This window comes from Littorina saxatilis, linkage group LG14 (genome assembly GCF_037325665.1).
Source record: "Littorina saxatilis isolate snail1 linkage group LG14, US_GU_Lsax_2.0, whole genome shotgun sequence".
Taxonomy (NCBI): Eukaryota; Metazoa; Mollusca; class Gastropoda; order Littorinimorpha; family Littorinidae; genus Littorina; species Littorina saxatilis.
In genome coordinates, this window is record NC_090258.1 from 33500806 (window position 1) to 33522575 (window position 21770).

The following is a 21770-nucleotide window of genomic DNA, read 5'->3' on the forward strand; positions in this document are numbered from 1 at the left end:
CGACAAGACTGCAATCCGACGGTCAGTTTTCAACAATATTTCATTTTATAAACAGATCACACGCAATCAATTGCAAACATTTAATCAACTTGAAGAACATGCAGCGGTTTTATACACTATTTTGCCCCAGAAAACTAAACTTCATACAGTTTTTAGCGTTGGAACACGGGTGTAAAACTTCGTCTGCTAGTCACATTCGAGGAAAGAACATTTCCTGAGCGATACCAAAACATGAACAGAACACACACTATCTGCCTTTACCGCCACAGCAGAATGACAACATAACTGTGTACTTGATTTTAGTTCAAAACATGGAAACTGACAAGAAGTGTGAACAGATTTGCACGGACCTATACAACGCGGCGCATTAATCGATCGCCTGCGCAGGTAGACTGGTTGGGTGAATATGATTTGATCAAACTTTCGCACAAAAACTCCTCTTTTCTTTGAATAACTGAAGAAAGGAGGGATAAAGAGGTTACATACCTCGTCTCAGTGATTATCAAAAATAATGGTCTCAGTTCGCGGTCATGAAAAAGCTCGCTGAAGCTCGCATTTTTCATGATCCGCTAACTTCGACCATTATTTTTGATAATCACTGAGACTCGGCATGTAACCTCTACTTCTCCCTTCGGACGTTTAAATACGGGTTTCCCATCGAGCTCTTTGGGAGCGCAGAAGTGTTAGTGATTAATAATTACTGCTGATGGCCGAAAATGTGAGAGAGAAATATATCATGGCATCATAATGTTACTTATCGTCATCTTGTTTCGTCGTCGACGACCTCTTGTTCTTGTCGTGATCGTCGTCGTCATTGCTGTTGTTGTTGTAGTTGTTGTTTTCATCGTCGTCGTCGCTCTTGCTCAGTGCTGCCTCTGCTGCTGTTGCGTTTGTTGTTGTTGTTGTTGTTGTTGTTGTTGTTGTTGTTGTTGTTGTTGTTGTTACTACCCTTGCTACTGTCGCTGCTGATGGTACAGTATTTAAAACGTTACCCTCAATACTCCACCTCCTCTTGCACGTGGTACGCTGAACACGTTTGAATCCCGGCTTCGTCTGGTGGCTTAAGGTTGGAGATTTTCCCCACCCTTTAGGTCAAATGTTGGGTAGACCTGTTATCGCCTGGTGGGTTAAGGTTGGAGATTTTCCCCACCCTTTAGGTCAAATGTTGGGTAGACCTGTTATCGCCTGGTGGGTTAAGGTTGGAGATTTTCCCCACCCTTTAGGTCAAATGTTGGGTAGACCTGTTATCGCCTCATCCCTTTCAAATGTATACACAAGCACAAGACGGAATACCCCCCTAAAACGGAATCTGTAAGTCATGTTCGGCTGGTTGTGAAAACACAAAAATACCCAGCATGCACCCTCGCCTCCTGAAAACGAATATGAATGCCTAAAAAAGGCAGGGAGAAAAAGCTCACCCGTGCAAAACCACCAATGAACATGAGAGCTGCATCCCCCGAACACAGAAGAAGAGGGAGAATCAATGTTGTTGATCTTCTTGTACTTTCGAGTTCCCAAATGCGGGTCAGTTTAAACTTTAAACAACTATCCCTTTCATTCTCGAATGTCCTTCCGGCTTCCTCGGGTGCACGCGAGTAACTGAACCGATGTGATTTATTTTCCACACGAGTCAATTGAAATTGTCAACCATGTTGGTTTAATCTCTAAACAATTCAATGCAACAACTCTGTTTTATTCGCCTCAATCAAGATTCTCTAATAGCACGTGAATAACTAAATGTGGTTTCTTTTCAACAAGAGCCAATGGAAATTGTCAACAAAAAAGTCAAATCGGAACAAAGGCTTCACTTGAGAGTCAGTGTATAAATTAGTTTTAGATACATCAACATTGGTACAAAAGCTCTAATTGTCTGTAAAAGAGTTAACAATCAAGAGCGAACTGATAGCCGCCACTTAAAGATAGTGCAGTAATGAAGACTGTGTGTCATGCCCTCAAGACACGATGCAATCTCTCCCATCTTTATACTTTCTCAGCCTCTCAAATTTGTTCAACGACCAAGAATCATTTTGTTTTAGTCCCCGCTCTTTGTCTCCCCCTTTCTTTGCAAGTCTCCGCACCTTGCTTAGCCAACTGCACCTGATGGTTAATTCGAGTCGCGTTTCGTTTTCCGATCTTAAACTTTCTTTACCCAAAAATTCTTTAATCAAAAAGTTGGACTGGCACGCGATGACACAAGCAGAGGTGGACAAATTGACCAGTCAAGAGTTATTGAGGTCGCCATGTGTGGTCCGAGTCAATTAGAAGGTTTGTCTGCCTGTGGCAAAAATGAAGTCACTTCGCTGGACTGTAAATAAGAAGGAGCGACTCTCAATGGTCCGTAGCTATAAAAGCACAAATCTTCCAACGAGCCTCCCACCATAGTCATTCTGCTTCAGTATTATTCAGACGATTTGTTTTAGTTTTCCGTTTTAAACTTAAAAACAAAATAAGGATAAAACGTCAAGCTTTTCAGCTCAAAGTATCACTGCTGAGAGTGTGGATGTACATACAAATAAAACACAAGGAAATCTATGAAAATTGTTTCATACTATGCAAAAACGGTCTCGCAAATAGTTATCATTTTGGTTTTATGGAATAAATGCTTTGTTGTAATTTGTTTTAATATTGTGTGAACGCCCAGTTTCGTTCCGCACCACTGAGGAAATCACCATGACTCATTTCGGTGTCTTCGCGTTCGCTTTTGGTAAGTCGATTTTTATCTTTAGATTTTATTTAAACTTGTCTTTAGCTTCTTTTCTGTTGTTTGTTTTGTTATTTGTCGCGTATAGCCAACAGTAACCAATAGTATCTACGGGCTTAGCAATAACATGCTGTCGGAGAATAACGGTAAAAAAAAATGGAAGAAAATCTTACACCAAACTCGGAAACCATTGAAGATAGTACGACGAAGATAGTGCTTTTTTCTTTACATATTTTTCATCTAATGCTTCTTATTCTTGTTGTTGAAAATCAGAATATACTGAACGCCATTGAACTTTAGAGAAAACAAATATTTTATCAACATTTAACAAAAATCATTAAACTTTCCGCAACATTGAAAAAGGCCTATTTGTCTGGGGCAAATTTTTTTTAATCATGATTTTGCACGCAGACAAATGAAAATCTGTTGCAAGATCATTTTTCTTTTGAAATACGATTACTAGTGTCTATAGCTTCTGAAAAAAATACCAAATATTGTATTTGAATATTGCGTTTGAAAAACTGGTCTTTTTTGTTTTAAAGAGATATGGAAGGACACCACAGTAACACGCCAAGAGTGTCCAAACATTGCAGGTGGCCTTTTGTGACAGGTAGATTTTGATGAAAATAATAGAGAAAGGGATAAGTGACGCTGATGGGGTCTACGTCGACCAAAAGAGTGGGATTCCCTGTAGGTCGAGTTCCTGTAGGTGGATTCCCTGTACACCTAAGACTTTAAAATTGGCAATCTAGTATACAGGGAATCCCACAGGGTGCAGTTTTTCAATAAAACTTGCAAACCATACTCGAATTTCTAAGAAATATCAAAAAAGATCGAAAAACATCAAATTCTAACGATGTCGCTAAGCATCACGTGACAGTTTCATTGATATTAGCGAAACGCCACAGGAACTACACCCTGTGGTATTCCCTGTATATAAGATTGCCAATTTTAAAGTCTTAGGTATACAGAGAATCCACCTACAGGAACTCGACCTACAGTGAATCCCATTCTTTTGGTCGACATAGACCCCAACAGCACAAGTGACTGTGTCCTTTCATGGGAGCTAGGTGTCCTCTCATCGGAGGGGCCTTACCTCACAGGTACCACTGTACCGTTTTGAAAAATAGACGGTGCGATCCTTCCATAGTCTATTGACAAATGTGCATGCAAGTATAACTACAGGCGTCGTTGTTTCTGTCGCCTTTGTGGTGCTATCTGGTGCACCTCGCAGCAAACAGCCACCGGGCGCTTCTGTTGTCTCCCTTTACACAACACTGTTGACTGCGCATGTCACACATCCGGGCAACTAATTAATCTCAAAACAAAGTGCGCCTTGGTGTGTCTATGTTGGCGTAGGTGAGCCCACGCGTGCCAAAAAGCGTTACAATGCCTGGCTTGTTCTTCTTGTCTCACCGCACTGCCTCTCTTCCCTCCTCCCTGCCTTTACCCCCCACCCCCACCCCGTACCTCGAACTTTACTTGGCGGGGGGGGGGGGGGGGGGGGGGGTGAGGGGGGGTGAGGGGGGGGGGCAGTTTTGTTTTATGTCTGTGAGTTGTTGGTTTTGTGTTGGTTTTTAAGCCCACCGACGCGTATCACGTAATAGTCAAATGCTGGCAAGCTGTCGACACCTTCTTAGTTTCGTTTAACTTTGTCAACAGTCAAAACAAAAAAAATCGTAAACAGCAGACTGCTGTCATCTGTTGGTTAGGTGTCTCAACGATCTCAGTTATATCAATTCTGAATGACTGCCATCTACATGTCCACCATTTCACATTTTCATTTACTCACAGCTCTTTGAAGAAGACGGCTCTCAGAAAGGTTGGCTGGGTGAGACTAATTCCAGCCAAGATGAATATTCTTCGTTTTTCTCACCAATATTTATAATCTTGTTTTATTTTTTAGTCGAGTTTTTATGTCCTCGGTTGGATGGTTTCTTTGTTGATTGACTGTATCGCGGGGTCGGGTATGGCGGATGACCTGTTCTTTAAAGATGTTTATTAAAGATGTCCATAATTACTTTTACTCGCTTGGCTTTGTGAGTTTTGAGAGGACAGACAGATCTTTATAATGGAGACAAAGAACAAGGTACGAACAATCTTAAGAATGCAAACGAAACCAAGAGCAACAATTTCTTCTTTTTATTTAGGGTACAACTTGACACAAAAGGGGAAACAACGTGCGTACGTGCTTACCTGATGCAGACTGTTCTGTTGGCACTCTATTTCAACTGTCGTATCCTATCTATCACTTGTTTCTATGCTAACTTATTCTAAGTAATCACTTGTATTATCTTTTCTGCTGGTCAACACTCCTATACTCTATTTCCCTAGCCCTATTTCCTCTGGTCTGGTCTATAGCTCCGTCCTCTAAGAAATCTCTGCAGTCTGTTTTTTGTGTTCCCCATCCCCCTAGATTAAGTAAGCTTGGGCCCTGTGCCGTCTTCCCATTTTTGGAGACCAACGTCCCAGGTTCCAGCATCGTGGAGAGAGAGAGAGAGAGAGAGAGAGAGAGAGAGAGAGAGAGAGAGAGAGAGAGAGAGAGAGAGAGAGAGAGAGAGAGAGAGAGAGAGAGAGAGAGAGAGAGAGAGAGAGAGAGAGAGAGAGAGAGAGAGAGAGAGAGAGAGAGAGATTCCCATCGCGGCACCAATCGCCAGGTATCGTGCGGCTATAGCGTATTAGGAAATGCCCTTGGTACACACGCGGCTGTGCCTGATTACTGCCCGCTACTTATTGCTTACCCTGCAAAATACCGCTTACTCAGCTACTATTGTACTACGCGATGGCCAAGAGAATTTGTCTGCGTCAGGTTTGCCTTCAACATACACACAGGCACACACTAAAAAAACAATAATAATACACTATAATAATAACATCAATATCAACCCGTGATACCACCCTGCGGCCCGTCGCAAGAGCTGACCTCAGCTCTTAATTCATAAAAACAAAACTTACTATTACAATTAAGGTCAAATCAAACAGCAATTGTTCTCTAACAAAATTGTACCAGGAACACTCACAGTAATCCACCATAAACAAAACAAAATATCTCATCAACTTGATCTTCCGACGATATTCCAATAGTAAAACAACTACATCCACCGTAAGCCTGTACATAATTGGGTGCGAGTGTGAGTGTGTGTGGGTGTATGTGTGTGCGTGTGTGTGCGTGTGTGTGTGAGTGGGTGTGAGTGCGTGCGTGTATGTGGGTAGCTCGGCCTGATGGGGAGTACATTATCAATCCATTGTAGGAACACACGTTATTAAAAAAAAATAACAAAGCCCAATATAGATATAGGAGAAGACTTCCCAGCACGTCTATAAAAATGTTCACCGCACATCTATAGAACCCAATATTGACTTAACCTTAACCATATACAATACATAATTATTTCCCAAACACTCTAATTAGAATTTAAAAAAAAATGTCTTCAAAATTTGAAAAATAAATACCTAATCAATCAAAACAACCACAACATACAAACAAATAACACTCAACAACTATATCCATTATTGCATCAATAAAACAATAACCGTATGTTCTGGTGTGTGCGTGTCTGTTCGAATGTTAGCCTGTATGGGAGTGAGTGTGTGTTTATGTGTGTGTGTGGTATGTATGTGGGTGTTTGTGTGTGTGTGAGTGTGTGTACGCATGGGCGTGTGTGTGGATGTGTGGGTGAATGTGTGTGTGTATGTGTGCGTGTGTCTGTATGTGTGTGTGTGTGTGTGTGTGTGTGTGTGTGTGAGTGTGTGTGTGTAAATTTGACAAACATTTTTGTTGTTGTTTGTTTTACCTATTACCTTGCCGTACTTCTTTACATGTCAACCATTTCCACTACAACAAAACACCAAATTATCAAATCAATCACACCAAAACATTGTCCACTGCAAAACAACACTTATAAATCAACCTGACCATGCACATACTTATCATCAGTTAAATCCGTGGTTATGATATCAAGCAACTACTCCCAAGCTAATTTATGCCCTACACCACAACCTATCACATCCTAACCCGACGTCTTAAACTCCGCAGACGCTGTGTCGACTAAACTACACTGAAGATTTTGCTGAATCTGGCTAATTGATGGAGCCAGTTTCAGTGGTGATGACGATGTGAAGGTGCGACGGACGACAACCCGGCAGGCCCTGACAGCAGACAGCTGGACAGTGTCGATCGTTGGACTTGGCACTCTGGAATCAGCTTTGTGTGCGTTGTTGGGCAACCTCGTAGAAGTATAGGATTACTCGTGGATCACTTGGTGTTGTCCAACATACTCATAATGCAAGAGACAGGAGCTGTCGGCTTTGCTTTTCACCCCCGAGGTGCTAGCCGACCCCAGACTCCACATTGCGTGGAATCCGAGCCCTGAAACCCGCTGACGATAAGCATGTTGTTTTTGAAGCGTTGGTAGTTTTCTGGGTTGTCAGTGAGTCCGTGGCCTTATGACGTGACGTTGGCCAGGTTGGTGACAACTGACAACCCCGACTCACACTGGATTGTGTGGTGAGTCAAGTTCGCAACGCCGTTATGGCGTCATGAAGATCCAGTCCCCTCTTTGTGCGTAGCTACCTCAACGAAGTCTCAAGTCTCGACGCCAGCACCACTGTCGTAGGCCCACTAGGCGACGTCGACGCACCCTCCGACGAAGGCGAAAACGATGTCTAAGGCAGTCCAAGTCGATCACTCCAATCCGAACACATCTAAATCTTTAAGTGCTCTTTCACTGCACTATATAAATAATCGGTATCTATTGCTAAAGCTTGGGAGCACTTGTATAACAGCATAACCAACCACAAAAATAGCCTTTAATTAATACAAATGTGTTTCAATAATGAACACCTTTCTTTACGTATCTTAATCGGACACGCTTGTAGACTAGAAAAAGGGCGGGGTAACTTCCAATTCTTCGCCTATTCGCAGAAAAGGGGTGTGACAAGAGAAGGTCCCGTTTTCAATGACGCTTGTAAAACTTATGTCTACCTATTCCATTTACACATTTTATAAAATACACACGACTAATTAACACAATAGTTCACATTACGAAGCACGTTGCCGCCTCTCCGCCCAAGTACCCGGCTCCTCGGCCCCGAGGCTTGGGATACCGGCACCTCGGATCAGCGACCGTTTATGAAATGGGCGGAGAGCCATCTTGCTCTCGTAATGAAATGTTGTCCGATGTCCAATAATATAACACATGTCACACAGTGTCCTACATCACACTACCACAGCACCGTTTTGTGAATTGTTTGTAGAAGGAGTGCATTAAAATGTTTATGCATGACCTCCTTTTCTCTTACTACAGTGTCATGTGGTGCTACGAAGTCACGAAGGTGCGTTCCAACTCTTGCTAAGATATATCTATTTATTTACAAGACGCCATTGTTGTGACTTCTCTTGTCAAAAGGGAAAAACGTAAACATGCCAATTTTGAATTTTAGAGGGTATTAAACTATAGCGTGTCCGTGCTAAACGTAGTTTAACAACACAAGAAATACTATACCGGCAACAGAAATTCTCAAGACATTATTTCAAAAAATCACAATTGAATATCCATATCTCAATAATAACAATTCCTTAATCAATCCGGTTATATTGTCTCACACTAAGGGAAGAAGCACTTTCAAAGGTAGATTTCAAGAATCTCATGAATTCAAAACAACTTGCTTGATTATATTAACACACAATACCAATATGTCCAATATTCCAGCATCACGTTATTAACCAATAGAACAACAAATAGCCTTTATCATTTCACACAAATAAACACATACTCAATATCCACACTTATCAAGCGATGATGATTAATTAATTATAAAAAAAACAGAAACAAACAAAACAAAACAAACACAAAATTGTATCTTAACCTTCATCTCAACCCTAAACAATGACTTCATTACTCTATACCTTTCTTCTTTATCATAAAATAATTAATCTCTTAATCAACTTAATTCTTTCACACACACCAAAACAATAAAAAATAAAAACCACTCAACCTAGGGTTGGCGCAGAGGGTGCCGTGGGTGGGAAACGAGGGGTTTGGGGATTATGTCACGGAAGGTGCTGATGGTTACGGGGTGTGAGTTCATTCCAACCGTGGACATGGAAACACCGTGACTTGGGGTCCCTTTTGTAACATGGATGATCTTTGGGTGAACAGTGTAATTGTCCATTACAATTTTCCGCATGCGGTAACATTGATAGAGGGTTAGTTTGATGGTTTTGGGCCAGACTATGGTTTGACCGGTTTTGATTTCTTGCAAATAAAAACGTGGCCATGCAATAAAGAGATCGTCCGTGCCAAGACCGCGCTTAAGGAGGGAGAGGTTTTGAATCCAGCATGTCAAAAACAAATCATATTCAGTAGGGCAATAGGCTAGAGACGTCAAATAGATATCCCCATAAACTTTACCATTCGTAATCTCAAGGTATACTTCTAAGCAGTAGACCATTGTTTTCAGGACTGTAGTAGAAGAGCAAGTGAAAGAAGCTCAAGTCCCAACAACAAATGGTTTGAAATAGGAGGTTCACACAAGGGTAAGGTTTCTGCAGGTGCCTGTGGTAAAGGGGAAGTACGGTTATACACCAGGAGGTGATTAACATGCGCCTGCGTGCTTTCGTTAGATCGCCAGGTCAATGCAGGTGGGGAGTCATTTACCTGTACGGTTGGGGGGGGGGGGAATGATTGAGTGGTACGTGACTGGTTTCTGACCACATATAACAGAGGATGACGACTACAGCAAGACTGCATGCCACACTGATTAGCGCTGCCGTTGCAAGAATGTGCGCGCGGCCAGGTCGCGACAGAATACATCACAGTGCATTAGGCCTATGCACCTGCCACGAGGCCAACCGAAGGTAATCACGAAACACGGAATGAAAAGGAGCGCGATAGGTTGTAGTGAAAAATGATTATTCTGAAAGGAAAAGGTGGCTTAATAATCCCATTTTAAACTAACCGTCACAATTCTAAAATAAAACACATTAACATTATTTTATCATCAAAATATCAACATTCATTTCACTATTCCTCTATATTGTTTTTATTCAAAACAAAAACGTCTTTTATGAATAACTAACTGAAGGCCCCACACTTCACTTATCATTACTGGCAATTTACACTTATTATGAACTTTGTCAGTATGGCGAGAAGCGACGCGACCTCTGCCCACACCATTCAGCGGTGAACCAATTCCAAATCGCCTCAATTCCAAATACCATTCTAATTATCATAATCTGCTCTAATTCTCCTATTACCGACTCAATTTACATTATTCGTGTATCAACATGTCCCCCCTTACTTAATAACTCACTAAGTAAATCACTTAAGTAACTAGGTATATTCTTTTTGCGACGGTGAATTCCAATATCACACTTGTACATATCAGACATACCCGTCTGAATATTTTTCTTCTTCATCTGGGTATTCTCGGTCCGCGTCAACTTCTCTTTATTCCACGTCATTTTAATCATGTGCGTTTATAAGGGAACGCCGAATTTCAGCTCCCGCACAGCGACTGATCATCGCACATCATTACATAACCGCGTACCTCAACAAGTACGCAAGAGCTCCACACCAAAGTGACCCACCTAGGTCCCATAACAAATTTCCATTGACTATTTCGCGCCCGTCTTGCATAACGACGCTTTCCTTACCACAACTGTACTCGTGTATTCCACAAAATACACTTCATTAGACTCGCGGGCTACCCACACAGGTCCCACAACAATTTTACTCTGGAACTCCCGTTCCCATCTCTGGTTAGTCGTACCCCGACTGTACTCGCGTATTCAACAAAATACACTTCATTAGACTCGCGGGCTACCCACACAGGTCCCACAACAATTTTACTCTGGAACTCCCGTTCCCATCTCTGGTTAGTCGTACCCCGACTGTACTCGTGTATTCCACAAAATACACTTCATTAGACTCGCGGGCTACCCACACAGGTCCCACAACAATTTTACTCTGGAACTCCCGTTCCCATCTCTGGTTAGTCGTACCCCGACTGTACTCGCGTATTCCACAAAATACACTTCATTAGACTCGCGGGCTACCCACACAGGTCCCACAACAATTTTACTCTGGAACGGCTCCCGTTCCCATCTCTGGTTAGTAAACGAAATGAATGAGACGTGATATAAAAAAAAATGAATCCACTAGAAGTGTACTGAGCTCATTTTAAAAAAAAATGTATGATACCTAAACAATGATTCAATGCATGTGTTAGTCACTCGGGCCTGACCCGTTACAATATCAAACGTCGAGACATATCGAGTCTCTTCATCAAGACCACTGTCCATCGTGGACCCATTATCGCGACGAATTCTACGTCCACCGCATAACTTAACAAACACGTACCCTTTACTGTTCAAATATGTTACACCAAATTGTGTAACAATGTACCTCAATCTAACGACACCGTCTCCAACTCCTTTACAACAACCTCTGTCCACCGCGGACTCGTCTCCCATATCGCGCGAATATCTGTTCATTCTTCAATACCCATAATTATGTACCACTTATGTACAACATCTTGAAATGCTGCTTTTCAGCACTTCCTTTGTTTTCCCCTTTTTGTTTTCCACTCTTCCTGAATACCCATAGGGTTTTCTTCTCATTTACAACCCATCGTAAATTGTTTACTATATTCCTTTCTTTTCCGTTGTATACATCTTCCGTCTATGCCTTAATTTATTTAAGTGGGGCCTTCCTAACAGCTACTATATTTTCTTCCCTTAAAACCTTTCTTATAATATAATTATTAACAAATAATAGTGCAGGACTGAAACAAAACAAAAAAACACATGTAATTATAAGCATTACTCATGACTTAACACATTAAAACATACCTTGGACATTGAGACAAACAATTATCATAACACAATATTAGTGAACTAGCACCCGTTTTCACAACATAAGTACACTTACGTACAAGCATAAGAACATATAGTTGTCGCGTTAAACACATGAAACCACACATATTGATGTTGAAGTTGGGCACATTCAGGTCATGCCCAACGACAACATCTTCACATCATCAATCATTTTCTTCTTTTCTTTTTGCGACCTGTTTGAGTAAAGCGGATGTGAAAGCCTCTAACCAGTTCGTCGGGCAAGTTATCCACAGGCTCCCATGTATTGTCCTTTGCCCCGTAGCCTTTCCACTTTACTTTGTAATGTTTGACCCCGTCAATAGACTTACAAAGTCCATGTGTTCCGCTGTGCGCTGGCACTCGAAACCCTCTGTCTAACTGACGTGGTAATGGAAAATATGCACTGCTAGAAACGCCAGTACCAAGGTCCTGTTCTTCGAACTGTACTCCTCTGTCCATCCTAGTGGTGACGTCACCTTCCCCAACGCGGAATTCAGCGCCGTGAAAATTCAACTTAACTTCTCTGTCACTCCCGCTAAGTCTATCCCTTTCAATAGGGGATGGTGGATCCATGCTATTGTCTACGCTGCTTAGACCAGAATGAGCGCCTAGTGGTGAAAATAGCAGTCTATCCATTGAAACAATATTTCCACCTGTCTGAAAATGATTTGGGCAGTAGCACCGCTCTCCTTGCTAAACAAATCGTCTTCCCTAGAGGTCAGCCGATCGTGCAGGTTTGGATGCAAGGTCCCGGGGGTGGAAATGGGAAATAGTTCCTCTCTAAGATCTTCGTAGAAACTCTCATCATCCGCATTATCAGGCTTCCTTACTTTAATCATCTTCCATAAAATTAAAATTAAAATAAAACTTCCTTCACTTTCGGCTATCAAAACATCCTATTCTAGACACATCAAAATCAAATGCCAAATGCCTACTAACACAATTTAACTTAAAGGAATAAATCATGAAGCAGAGGGACAGTGAGAGAAGAGAAGGAACCCTGTGAAAGATGCATAAGAACAGTTTGGCAATCTCGCCGCACGTCACAAATCCAACACATCACAGCACCCCACCGCAACTAGAGGAAGGTAAAACGAAATGCGAGGGTTGTTTTGAGGGAGGGTATTTGCATAGCAGCAAAACAACTCTGTGAACATGACGAACAAACGTACACAAGGGGTTTGATCATAAAAGAAAAGTATCATAATTAAAAGACAATTCAAGAAAATATAACAAGACGTTGGGGAGATGCGTTTCTAAAATATTCTTTAAACTTCAACAGTCATTGAAAATCCTACATCATCTTTGTGGCATATACAGAAGATTCAATATAATCATTGATACATCAACAGCTCAATATAATCATTGATGACGACTGCAGCCTTTGACAAAACTTTTCCCTTCCCTTGTAACATTAACAAAGCTTGAAAATATCAATGTCTTGAAGAACGTTATACAAATGACAGTTCAGTTATACATTTCGCCTTTATATCTTTCACTGCCTTTATACACTTATGAAATCAGAACACGTTGTTCAACAATATGCTTGTGTATGAACGTCAAACAATCAAAACAAAATCTTCTCTAAACACGGTCTGCTGGGGTTTCACAAATAGGTAAGAGCGGGGAGGCTGTTGAGGCGTATAGAGACGGACATGAAGAAAAGGGTGGCAGTGGGATCAACAAGAGAGAGGGGTTGGGAAAAAAAAATTGCTAATTTTTTTCGTTTCATTTTCTTCATTTTCGCTTCGGTTTTCGTCCTAATGTTCTGTCCATTACCCTGCATCTCCACCAACTATCGCGGGGTCGATCTGGTGGATGACCTGGTCTTTAAAGATGTTTATTAAAGATGTCCATAATTACTTTTACTCGCTTGGCTTTAGGAGTGTTGAGAGGACAGACAGATCTTTATAATGGAGACAAAGAACAAGGTACGAACAATCTTAAGAATGCAAACGAAACCAAGAGCAACAATTTCTTCTTTTTATTTAGGGTACAACTTGACACAAAAGGGGAAACAACGTGCGTACTTGCTTACCTGATGCAGACTGTTCAGTTGGCACTGTAGTTTAACTGTCGTATCCTAGCTATGACTTGTTTCTATGCTAACTTATTCTAAGTAATCACTTGTATTTCTTTTCTGCTGGTCAACACTCCTATACTCTATTTCCCTAGCCCTATTTCCTCTGGTCTGGTCTGTAGCTCCGTCCTCTAAGAAATCCCTGCAGTCTCTTTTTTGTGTTCCCCATCCCCCTAGATTAAATAAGCTTGGGCCCTGTGCCGTCTTCCCATTTTTGGAGACCAACGTCCCAGGTTCCAGCATCGTGGAGAGAGAGAGAGAGAGAGAAAGAGAGAGAGAGAGAGAGAGAGAGAGAGAGAGAGAGAGAGAGAGAGAGAGAAAGAAAGAGAGAGAGAGAGAGAGAAAGAGAGAGAGAGAGAGAGAGAGAGAGAGAGAGAGAGAGAGAGAGAGAGAGAGAGAGATTCCCATCGCGGCACCAATCGCCAGGTATCGTGCGGCTATAGCGTATTAGGAAATGCCCTTGGTACACACGCGGCTGTGCCTGATTACTGCCCGCTACTTATTGCTTACCCTGCAAAATACCGCTTACTCAGCTACTATTGTACTACGCGATGGCCAAGAGAATTTGTCTGCGTCAGGTTTGCCTTCAACATACACACAGGCACACACTAAAAAACCAATAATAATACACTATAATAATAACATCAATATCAACCCGTGATAACTGTCTTGCCTTTGTTTATGCTTTTGTATTTTATTTTGTTTGTTTTTTCTGTCCTTCTTGTCAGTCTTTCTTTCTTTCTGTCTTTCTTTCTGTCTTTCCTTCTTTCTTTCTTTTTGAAGATTTAAGGATCTGTCGTCCGCAGGACAGATTGTAAGAAAAGGCCCAGCCTTAAATCTTTATGCTTGTAAAATAAAGTTCACTCTCAGTCTCGGTCTGTCTTTCTTTCGTTCTTCTTTCTTCCTTTTTGATTTCAAGAAAGGTGGCTAAACAGCAAACATGCAATAGTTATATTCGTACACAAAAAAAGGAAGTCCAAACTTTAACAAATTGTCAAGCTTAAAGCAAACATGATTCCTTTGACACTGGTGGATGGTACTAGTTGCACATTATCACATGGATCTGGTTCAATTTGCACAATATCACATGTTATGATTGATAAATTCATTCCACCTGTACAATATTACCTTTTGATGCACAATAACGAGAAATGGAAACTTATATTTTATGTCCGCAGTTGTCACTGTCTCCAAGGTAAACGCAGAGACATCCTATTCGACAGGTAAGTGATATTTTCAATTAATTACATGGTGCTTGGTTGCTTTGTTTGCAGCAGGGTTGGCTACTTGATCATTGGTCGTTTCTCTCTGGTAGAAACTTATGTTTAGACCAATTCTTATTTACTATCCCTTCGATGAATTAATCGCTATAAATGTCTTTAGTTTAATGAAGCAATTGGTTAGTGCGTGGTTGCTTTGTTAACAACATGGGTGGCTACGTGATCAGTGGTCGTTTCTTTCTGGTAGAAACTTCAACGTAGACCAATTATTATCCATTAATATCCCACAGATAAAACAATCCATGGAAATGTCCTTAGTTTCGTGAAGATATTGATTGGTGCGTGGTTGCTTTGTTAGCAACATGGGTGGCTACGTGATCAGTGGTCGTTTCTTTCTGGTAGAAACTTCAACGTAGACCAATTCTCATTTCCTTTTCCTTTTCATGAAACAATAACTGTAAATGTCCTAATTGCCGATTAGCGCAATGAAGTCATAATCAAATCAACGTCACAATAATAATTGCTTTGCTGTTCAAAAACATTTTAACTCTTAGTATCATTTTCCAGGAGCAACAGACTACAGTTGTCCAACGTTGTAAAACTGTTATGGGGACCGACATGTATGATAGTACGGTGCTTTTGAAAAGAAAACTGTCTTATCTTGTCTTGTCTTGTCTTGCCTTGTCTTTTCTTGTCTTGTCTTGTTTGGTCTTGTCTTCTTTTCTATTTTATTCTATTGTATTCTATGATATTGCCACAGGAGCCACGGGGTACGGCTGCCCCACGCTGTTCAACTTTTACGGAGACGTGTACGACTGCACCAAGTTCTACCGGTGTTTCTGGGGCGAGGCCTACTCCTTCAAGTGCCCGTCCAGCACGCGCTGGAGTCAGTCCCTGTTAACATGTGACCACGAGTATAACGTGCCCTGTGAAACCAACTCCAAGGAGGGCTACATCACAGCGCCTGAACCCCAGTCCTGTAAGATACATATGTCTGTCTGTCTGTCTGTCTGTCTGCAAGGTCTGGTCTGGCTGGTCTGGCTGGTCTAGTCTGTTCTGGGCTGGTCAATAAGGTCTGGTCTCTATTGTCTGGTCTGGTTTTCCCCGGTCTGTTTTGCTTGTCTTGCCTTGTTTTGTCTTATTTTGGCTTGGCCTAATTGGCTTGGTTGGCCGGGCTTGGTTTGGCTTGTCTTGTCTTGTATTAAAATGTATTGTATTGTATTGTATTGTATTGTATTGTATTACATTGTATTCCCTTGTATTCCATTATGTTCCGTTGTATTCTACAGTATTCCATTGTATTGCACTATATTATATTTTTGTATGTGTTCAAATTGTATGTTCCAGCTGAAGAGGAACATCACAACGAGCCTGAGAGTGAGAGCTATCACGGGGATAATGAGAGCAACCATGGAGATAGCGCGAGCTACCATGGAAATAGCGCGAGCCACCATGGAGATAGCGCGAGCCACCATGGAGATAGCGCGAGCCACCATGGAGATAGCGCGAGCCACCATGGTGATAGCAAGAGCTACCATGGCGATAGCAAGAGCCACCATGGCGATAGCGCGAGTTACAATGGCGACAGCTCTGAAGGACGCTATGTCGACTACTCTCAGGACGGTTGGGGAGCCAGTAACAGCTACTACAACTACAACAACTACAACGATGGCTATAAGAAGAAGCAAAACCATGGGTAAGGTTATCTTCTTATAGTGAATGAGGAACAGATTTTATTAACGTTTTAGTTATGGTTGGAAATAGTGAAAATTCATTCAACGAAGTAACAGCTGGTTCTTCTTCCTCTTGATCAGACCCTTTCGTAAAGAGACAATAAAACAAAGAAAGAAAGAAAGAAAGAAAGAAAGAAGGAAGGAAGGCAGGGAGGAAAGAAGGAAGAAAGAAAGTAAAAGAAAGAAAGAAAGAAAGAAAGGAGGGAAAACAAATTCTGCAAGCTGAAGCAGGGCAAAGTAACCAATGTTTGACATTTCCCAATTGTACAGAAAATAACAACGCCGATGTTCATCGATTTCGCTCTTTCGCTTCTTCTTGACATCACCAAGAATTTAATGAGAGACAAATATGTCTCACGCTTTCCTTCTTTGCCGCTACTAAAGCACACGTGTGCAAGATTGTATGTTAAACGTTTCCAAGTATGACAAGAACGGATTCAAACTCGAAATCGTCTCTCCAAAAGCCCAAAATTACACACATGGCTTTCATTTCTCCCGCTGTTATCGTTTCTTCTCTTCGCAAATTATTCAGCACTGAGAATACTGCTAACGGCATCCCAGACGACAGTACTGTTTCCATACGATAATCTAGCTGCCCTTGGAAAAAAGCTCGATCATGAGGCCAGTGAGTCTGAAATAGTAGGACAGAGTTGTGCACAGAGAAGACTAAGAAACCAAAAAGAACAAACATTTTGCACATGCAGACACAGAAAGACGTCATAAAGAATGCGATGTTTCAAAAGATACAGACTGTGATGGTGACTGCGACGTCATTCACACATACCGAGACGTCATTCATAGTTGTTCGGTCTCTTTCGTCAAAGAAGTAGATCTCTCCACAATGGCTGATGCGGTTAGCCTTGTCAAGCGTGAGTACGCCAAACGTGTTTGTTCTGTCCTCTGTTGAAGCTGTGAGACATAAATGCTATCTACACTTGGTCGTGTGACAGAGTTTTCTTCCACACTCGAATAGCTGATGTCAAACTCAGCCTAACGGCTTCGTTAGACATCAACATAATCTCGTGTGGAAGAAAACGTCTGTCACACGACCAAGTAAAGGTTAATCTTTGATTGACAATATCTCCATGATTGGACTCGCAGCTACAATGTTTGTCTTTTAGTAAATTATTCTTCCTCTCTGCCTATCTGATGCTGAAATATGGCCATAACAAAACAATTCAATGTTCATGCATTTTGCTCTTCTTCTTTCTGGTGCCAGCACCAAGAATTACGCATCTCCGTACACTGGAAACTACCACCAGAGCGGCGTCAACAACCCTTACCGTGTAAACCCGCCTTTCTATGTAAACCGTCCCTATGGCTACACACAACCAGGCTTCCTGGGCTATGGTTACAACTATGGCTACAACTATCCGGGCTACAATGGCTACAGTGGTTACGGCGTCAACAACAACAACAACAACAACAACAACAACAACGCTGACTACATAGCTCGAGGTCAAGGACTTACTCGTTTTTTGGCCAACTTTCAGAAAAAGTAAACACTAGTCGGATCTTTTGTGTTTGTGTGTGAAGCCTAGTCGGCGTTTTGCAGGAAAAAGATATAGTACAGTGGAACCCCCCTTTTACGACCTCGACAAATCTGAGAAGATCAGGTCTTTAAAAAGAGGGAGTCTAAAAATTGGGGTAACAAGAAATTCCTCTGATAGGAAAAAACACCCCCGTCAAGGGAAATAACCTTCTCAGTTGGTGGCAGTGAGAATGGTTATTTCCCTTTGACCAACGGGGGTGTCCGTCTATAAGTCGTTGTATAATTTTAATCCACCAATAACTCCCTAACCGTGTGTTTGACTGGTCCCAATTTTTGTAAGGACCGTCTCAGGAATGTATAGAACCTGTTCACCAAGTTTGGTGACGATCGGTCCGTTCATTCTTGAGATCTACTTGCGAACACAAACACCGCCACAAACACATCGAGTGAAACCTATACACACCCCTATACCGGGGGTGTAAATTTACAGAGGATATGAAAGTCTCAAATTCGTAGGTCTTAAAGAGACACACTGAAACTCGGAATGGTTCACATCTTCTAGAGTGCTCTAGACGAGGACGTCTCTCGAGTTTTTAACGCCTTGACTGCAAGAGGAATTAAGTTCAAAATTGTTTTGTTTGTTTTAAATTATAGCATACGCGGTTTAAACTATGGGCCCAAACTGAGAAAATAGCCGTACAGGGAGGCAATCCTCTTGACGCAATTCAAAGGGCAATATACAGCGGTTGTTTCCCTTGTCAGAGTATTGAGTTTTTTTTTTGTTTTGTCGTGATATCAAACAAGTCGCGTAAGGCGAAAATACAACATTTAGTCAAGTAGCTGTCGAACTCACAGAATGAAACTGAACGCAATGCAACGCAGCAAGACCGTATACTCGTAGCATCGTCAGTCCACCGCCCATGGCAAAGGCAGTGAAATTGACAAGAAGAGCGGGGTAGTAGTTGCGCTGAGAAGGATAGCACGCTTTTCTGTACCTCTCTTCGTTTTAACTTTCTGAGCGTGTCTTTAATCCAAACATATCATATCTATATGTTTTTGGAATCAGGAACCGACAAGGAATAAGATGAAAGTGTTTTTAAATTGATTTCGAAAATTTAATTTTGATCATAATTTTTATATTTTTAATTTTCAGAGCTTGTTTTTAATCCAAATATAACATATTTATATGTTTTTGGAATCAGAAAATGATGGAGAATAAGATGAACGTAAATTTGGATCGTTTTATAAAAAAAATATTTTTTTTACAATTTTCAGATTTTTAATGACCAAAGTCATTAATTAATTTTTAAGCCACCAAGCTGAAATGCAATACCGAAGTCCGGGCTTTGTCGGAGATTACTTGACCAAAATTTCAACCAATTTGGTTGAAAAATGAGAGCGTGACAGTGCCGCCTCAACTTTCACGAAAAGCCGGATATGACGTCATCAAAGAAAATGAAAAAAAGTCTGAGGATATCATACCCAGGAACTCTCATGTCAAATTTCATAAAGATCGGTCCAGTAGTTTAGTCTGAATCGCTCTACACACACACACAGACAGACAGACACACACACATACACCACGACCCTCGTCTCGATTCCCCCCTCTATGTTAAAACATTTAGTCAAAACTTGACTAAATGTAAAAACGTACCTGATACATAGTGTGGCGGTAAAGGGGGGGGGGGGGGTTTTCAACATGAAAAGGGGATCGAGAAGCGGGAGCCAGGTACGGTCGTCAAGAACTTGTCCATGTAAACAGCCCATCGAATGTTCAACCTTACAGACGCTCTTCATTTCAAGTTCAACAACGTTCAAGGGAAGGTCAAATGAGGTTTCGTGTCGACAAGAATTAAATGTTCTAGACTACACACAAATTAAAACAAAATCCCAATATTTCGTTTTAATTCAAATTTTTTAAAAGAGAGTAAGAGAGATAATTAAAAAAAATATATCCTGAGAAAGCAATGCAATAGGAAAGAAAGGGGGTGGGCGTGGGAGGATTTTTTTTTAACTTTTACTGTTCTTCTGTAAACTAATGCATGTTTGTTGAAGTGAAAATCTAAAGCGAATGCATTTTTTTTTTATTTAGAAATTGGAATTGTACGTGCTTCTTGCTTTAGAATAGTCATGCCTGTAGATTTGGCTGCCTTAAAATATCTTTGTTTTTATTATTATTGATTGTGTAGGTAACTCCTCTTTTAATTTGCTAAATTAATTCAGCAAAAAAAAGTTTAAAAATCCACACTATACGCAGAAAGCAGCTTGGACTTTGATTTTTGGTATGTGGCCAAGTGAAAGGGATCTTTCATTACTCTATATTCATATAAAGACCTACACAGCGATCTGCAGCTGTAAACATGATCAGGCTGCACGCAGGATTGAAGGCACGACGTACGTGACTTTGGCTAAAAGACGAACTCCGAAAATAACTCTATCTAAAGAATACGAGTGAATACCCTTGCTTTTACTAGGATAAACTTTTTCAATGGGCTAACAATCTCGAGGGGTGTGTCTGAAACGCATAGACAGGATGAGGATTAATTTGTCCGAGAAAAAGCAAGGGCTGTCACTCTTTCCCAACCTGTACTAACCCGACAGATATTTTCCAACATCGTCTATTCCGGGAAACGAAATGTTCAAATATGTCTCTGCTGGGCGAGCCAACAACACAGTTTTCGGTCTTTCTTGATTTGTTTGATTTTGTTTGATTTTTTTATTTTTTTGTTGTTTGTCTTTGTTTTGGGTTGAGAATTTTTCGCGGTTTACATCAACTTGTTTTGGCAATGTTTTGCGTTTTGTTGAGGGTGTGATGGGGACTTGTGTGTATATATACATTAGTGATAATTTATTGTTGTTTTTATGTGTGAGTGTTTTTTTAATTTTATTGTTTTTTCTCTCAATTGGTGCTGCTTTTTTGTGATTGTATCCAATGATAAAAAATTAAAAACAAATACTGGTTATTGCTTCCTGGGTTGGCTTGATAGAACAGCTTTTTACAGGAATGATTTGCTTGTGTGTGTGTGTGTGTGTGTGTGTGTGTGTGTGTGTGTGTGTGTGTGCGTGCGTGTCTTTGTATGTTTGTGTGTGTGTGTCTTTGTATCTGTATATTTACAGCTCCTGGAAACACATGTTCATGGTCACAGTGTATGTGTAAATTACTGAGAACATCCTGCGTTATTGTTGTCTGCAGCTGGCTAGAATTCCAGCAATGTATCTTTGAAAATGCTCACTGACCTAATGATTAATTCACTTTTACTGACATGACATTCTCTCACACACACACACGCAAATACAAGCACGCACGCACGCAAATACACCCACACACACACACACACTTCAGTCCATTGAATATTTTCTTCAATTATTTTTTTATTGTTGTTATTATACACAAGTAGCTATCACATCAAGAACATCATCGCATCACATGTACGCAAATTCATATAAATCAGAGAGAGAGAGAGAGAGAGAGAGAGAGAGAGAGAGAGAGAGAGACAGAGAGAGAGACAGAGACAGAGAGAGACAGACAAGACAGACAGACAGAGAGAGAGAGAGAGAGAGAGAGTGAGAAAGAGGATTTTCAAAAGAAACCAGATAAGCAGACATCAAACAGCTCAGGTACAAAATTTAATCACAGCATAAAAAAACATATTTTGCTCAGCCTAA

General features: G+C 41.0%; 1 protein-coding gene across 1 annotated transcript; it reads left to right on the plus strand.

Moving 5' to 3' along the window:
• Positions 1-1441: 1441 nt before the first annotated feature.
• Positions 1442-18257, plus strand: LOC138947612 (uncharacterized). Its single transcript, XM_070319124.1, has 5 exons — positions 1442-2704; positions 14838-14882; positions 15640-15858; positions 16227-16575; positions 17832-18257. The coding sequence occupies exons 1-5, from the start codon at positions 2671-2673 to the stop codon at positions 18112-18114; spliced, it is 930 nt and encodes a 309-aa protein (XP_070175225.1). The 5' UTR covers positions 1442-2670; the 3' UTR covers positions 18115-18257.
• Positions 18258-21770: the final 3513 nt, after the last annotated feature.

Coding starts and splice junctions, on each gene's coding strand:
- LOC138947612 (XM_070319124.1), top strand. CDS start 2,671: ATGACTCATTTCGGTGTCTTCGCGTTCGCTTTTG. Junction 2,705..14,837: donor TGTCTTCGCGTTCGCTTTTG/GTAAGTCGATTT, acceptor TTATGTCCGCAG/TTGTCACTGTCTCCAAGGTA. Junction 14,883..15,639: donor AGAGACATCCTATTCGACAG/GTAAGTGATATT, acceptor ATATTGCCACAG/GAGCCACGGGGTACGGCTGC.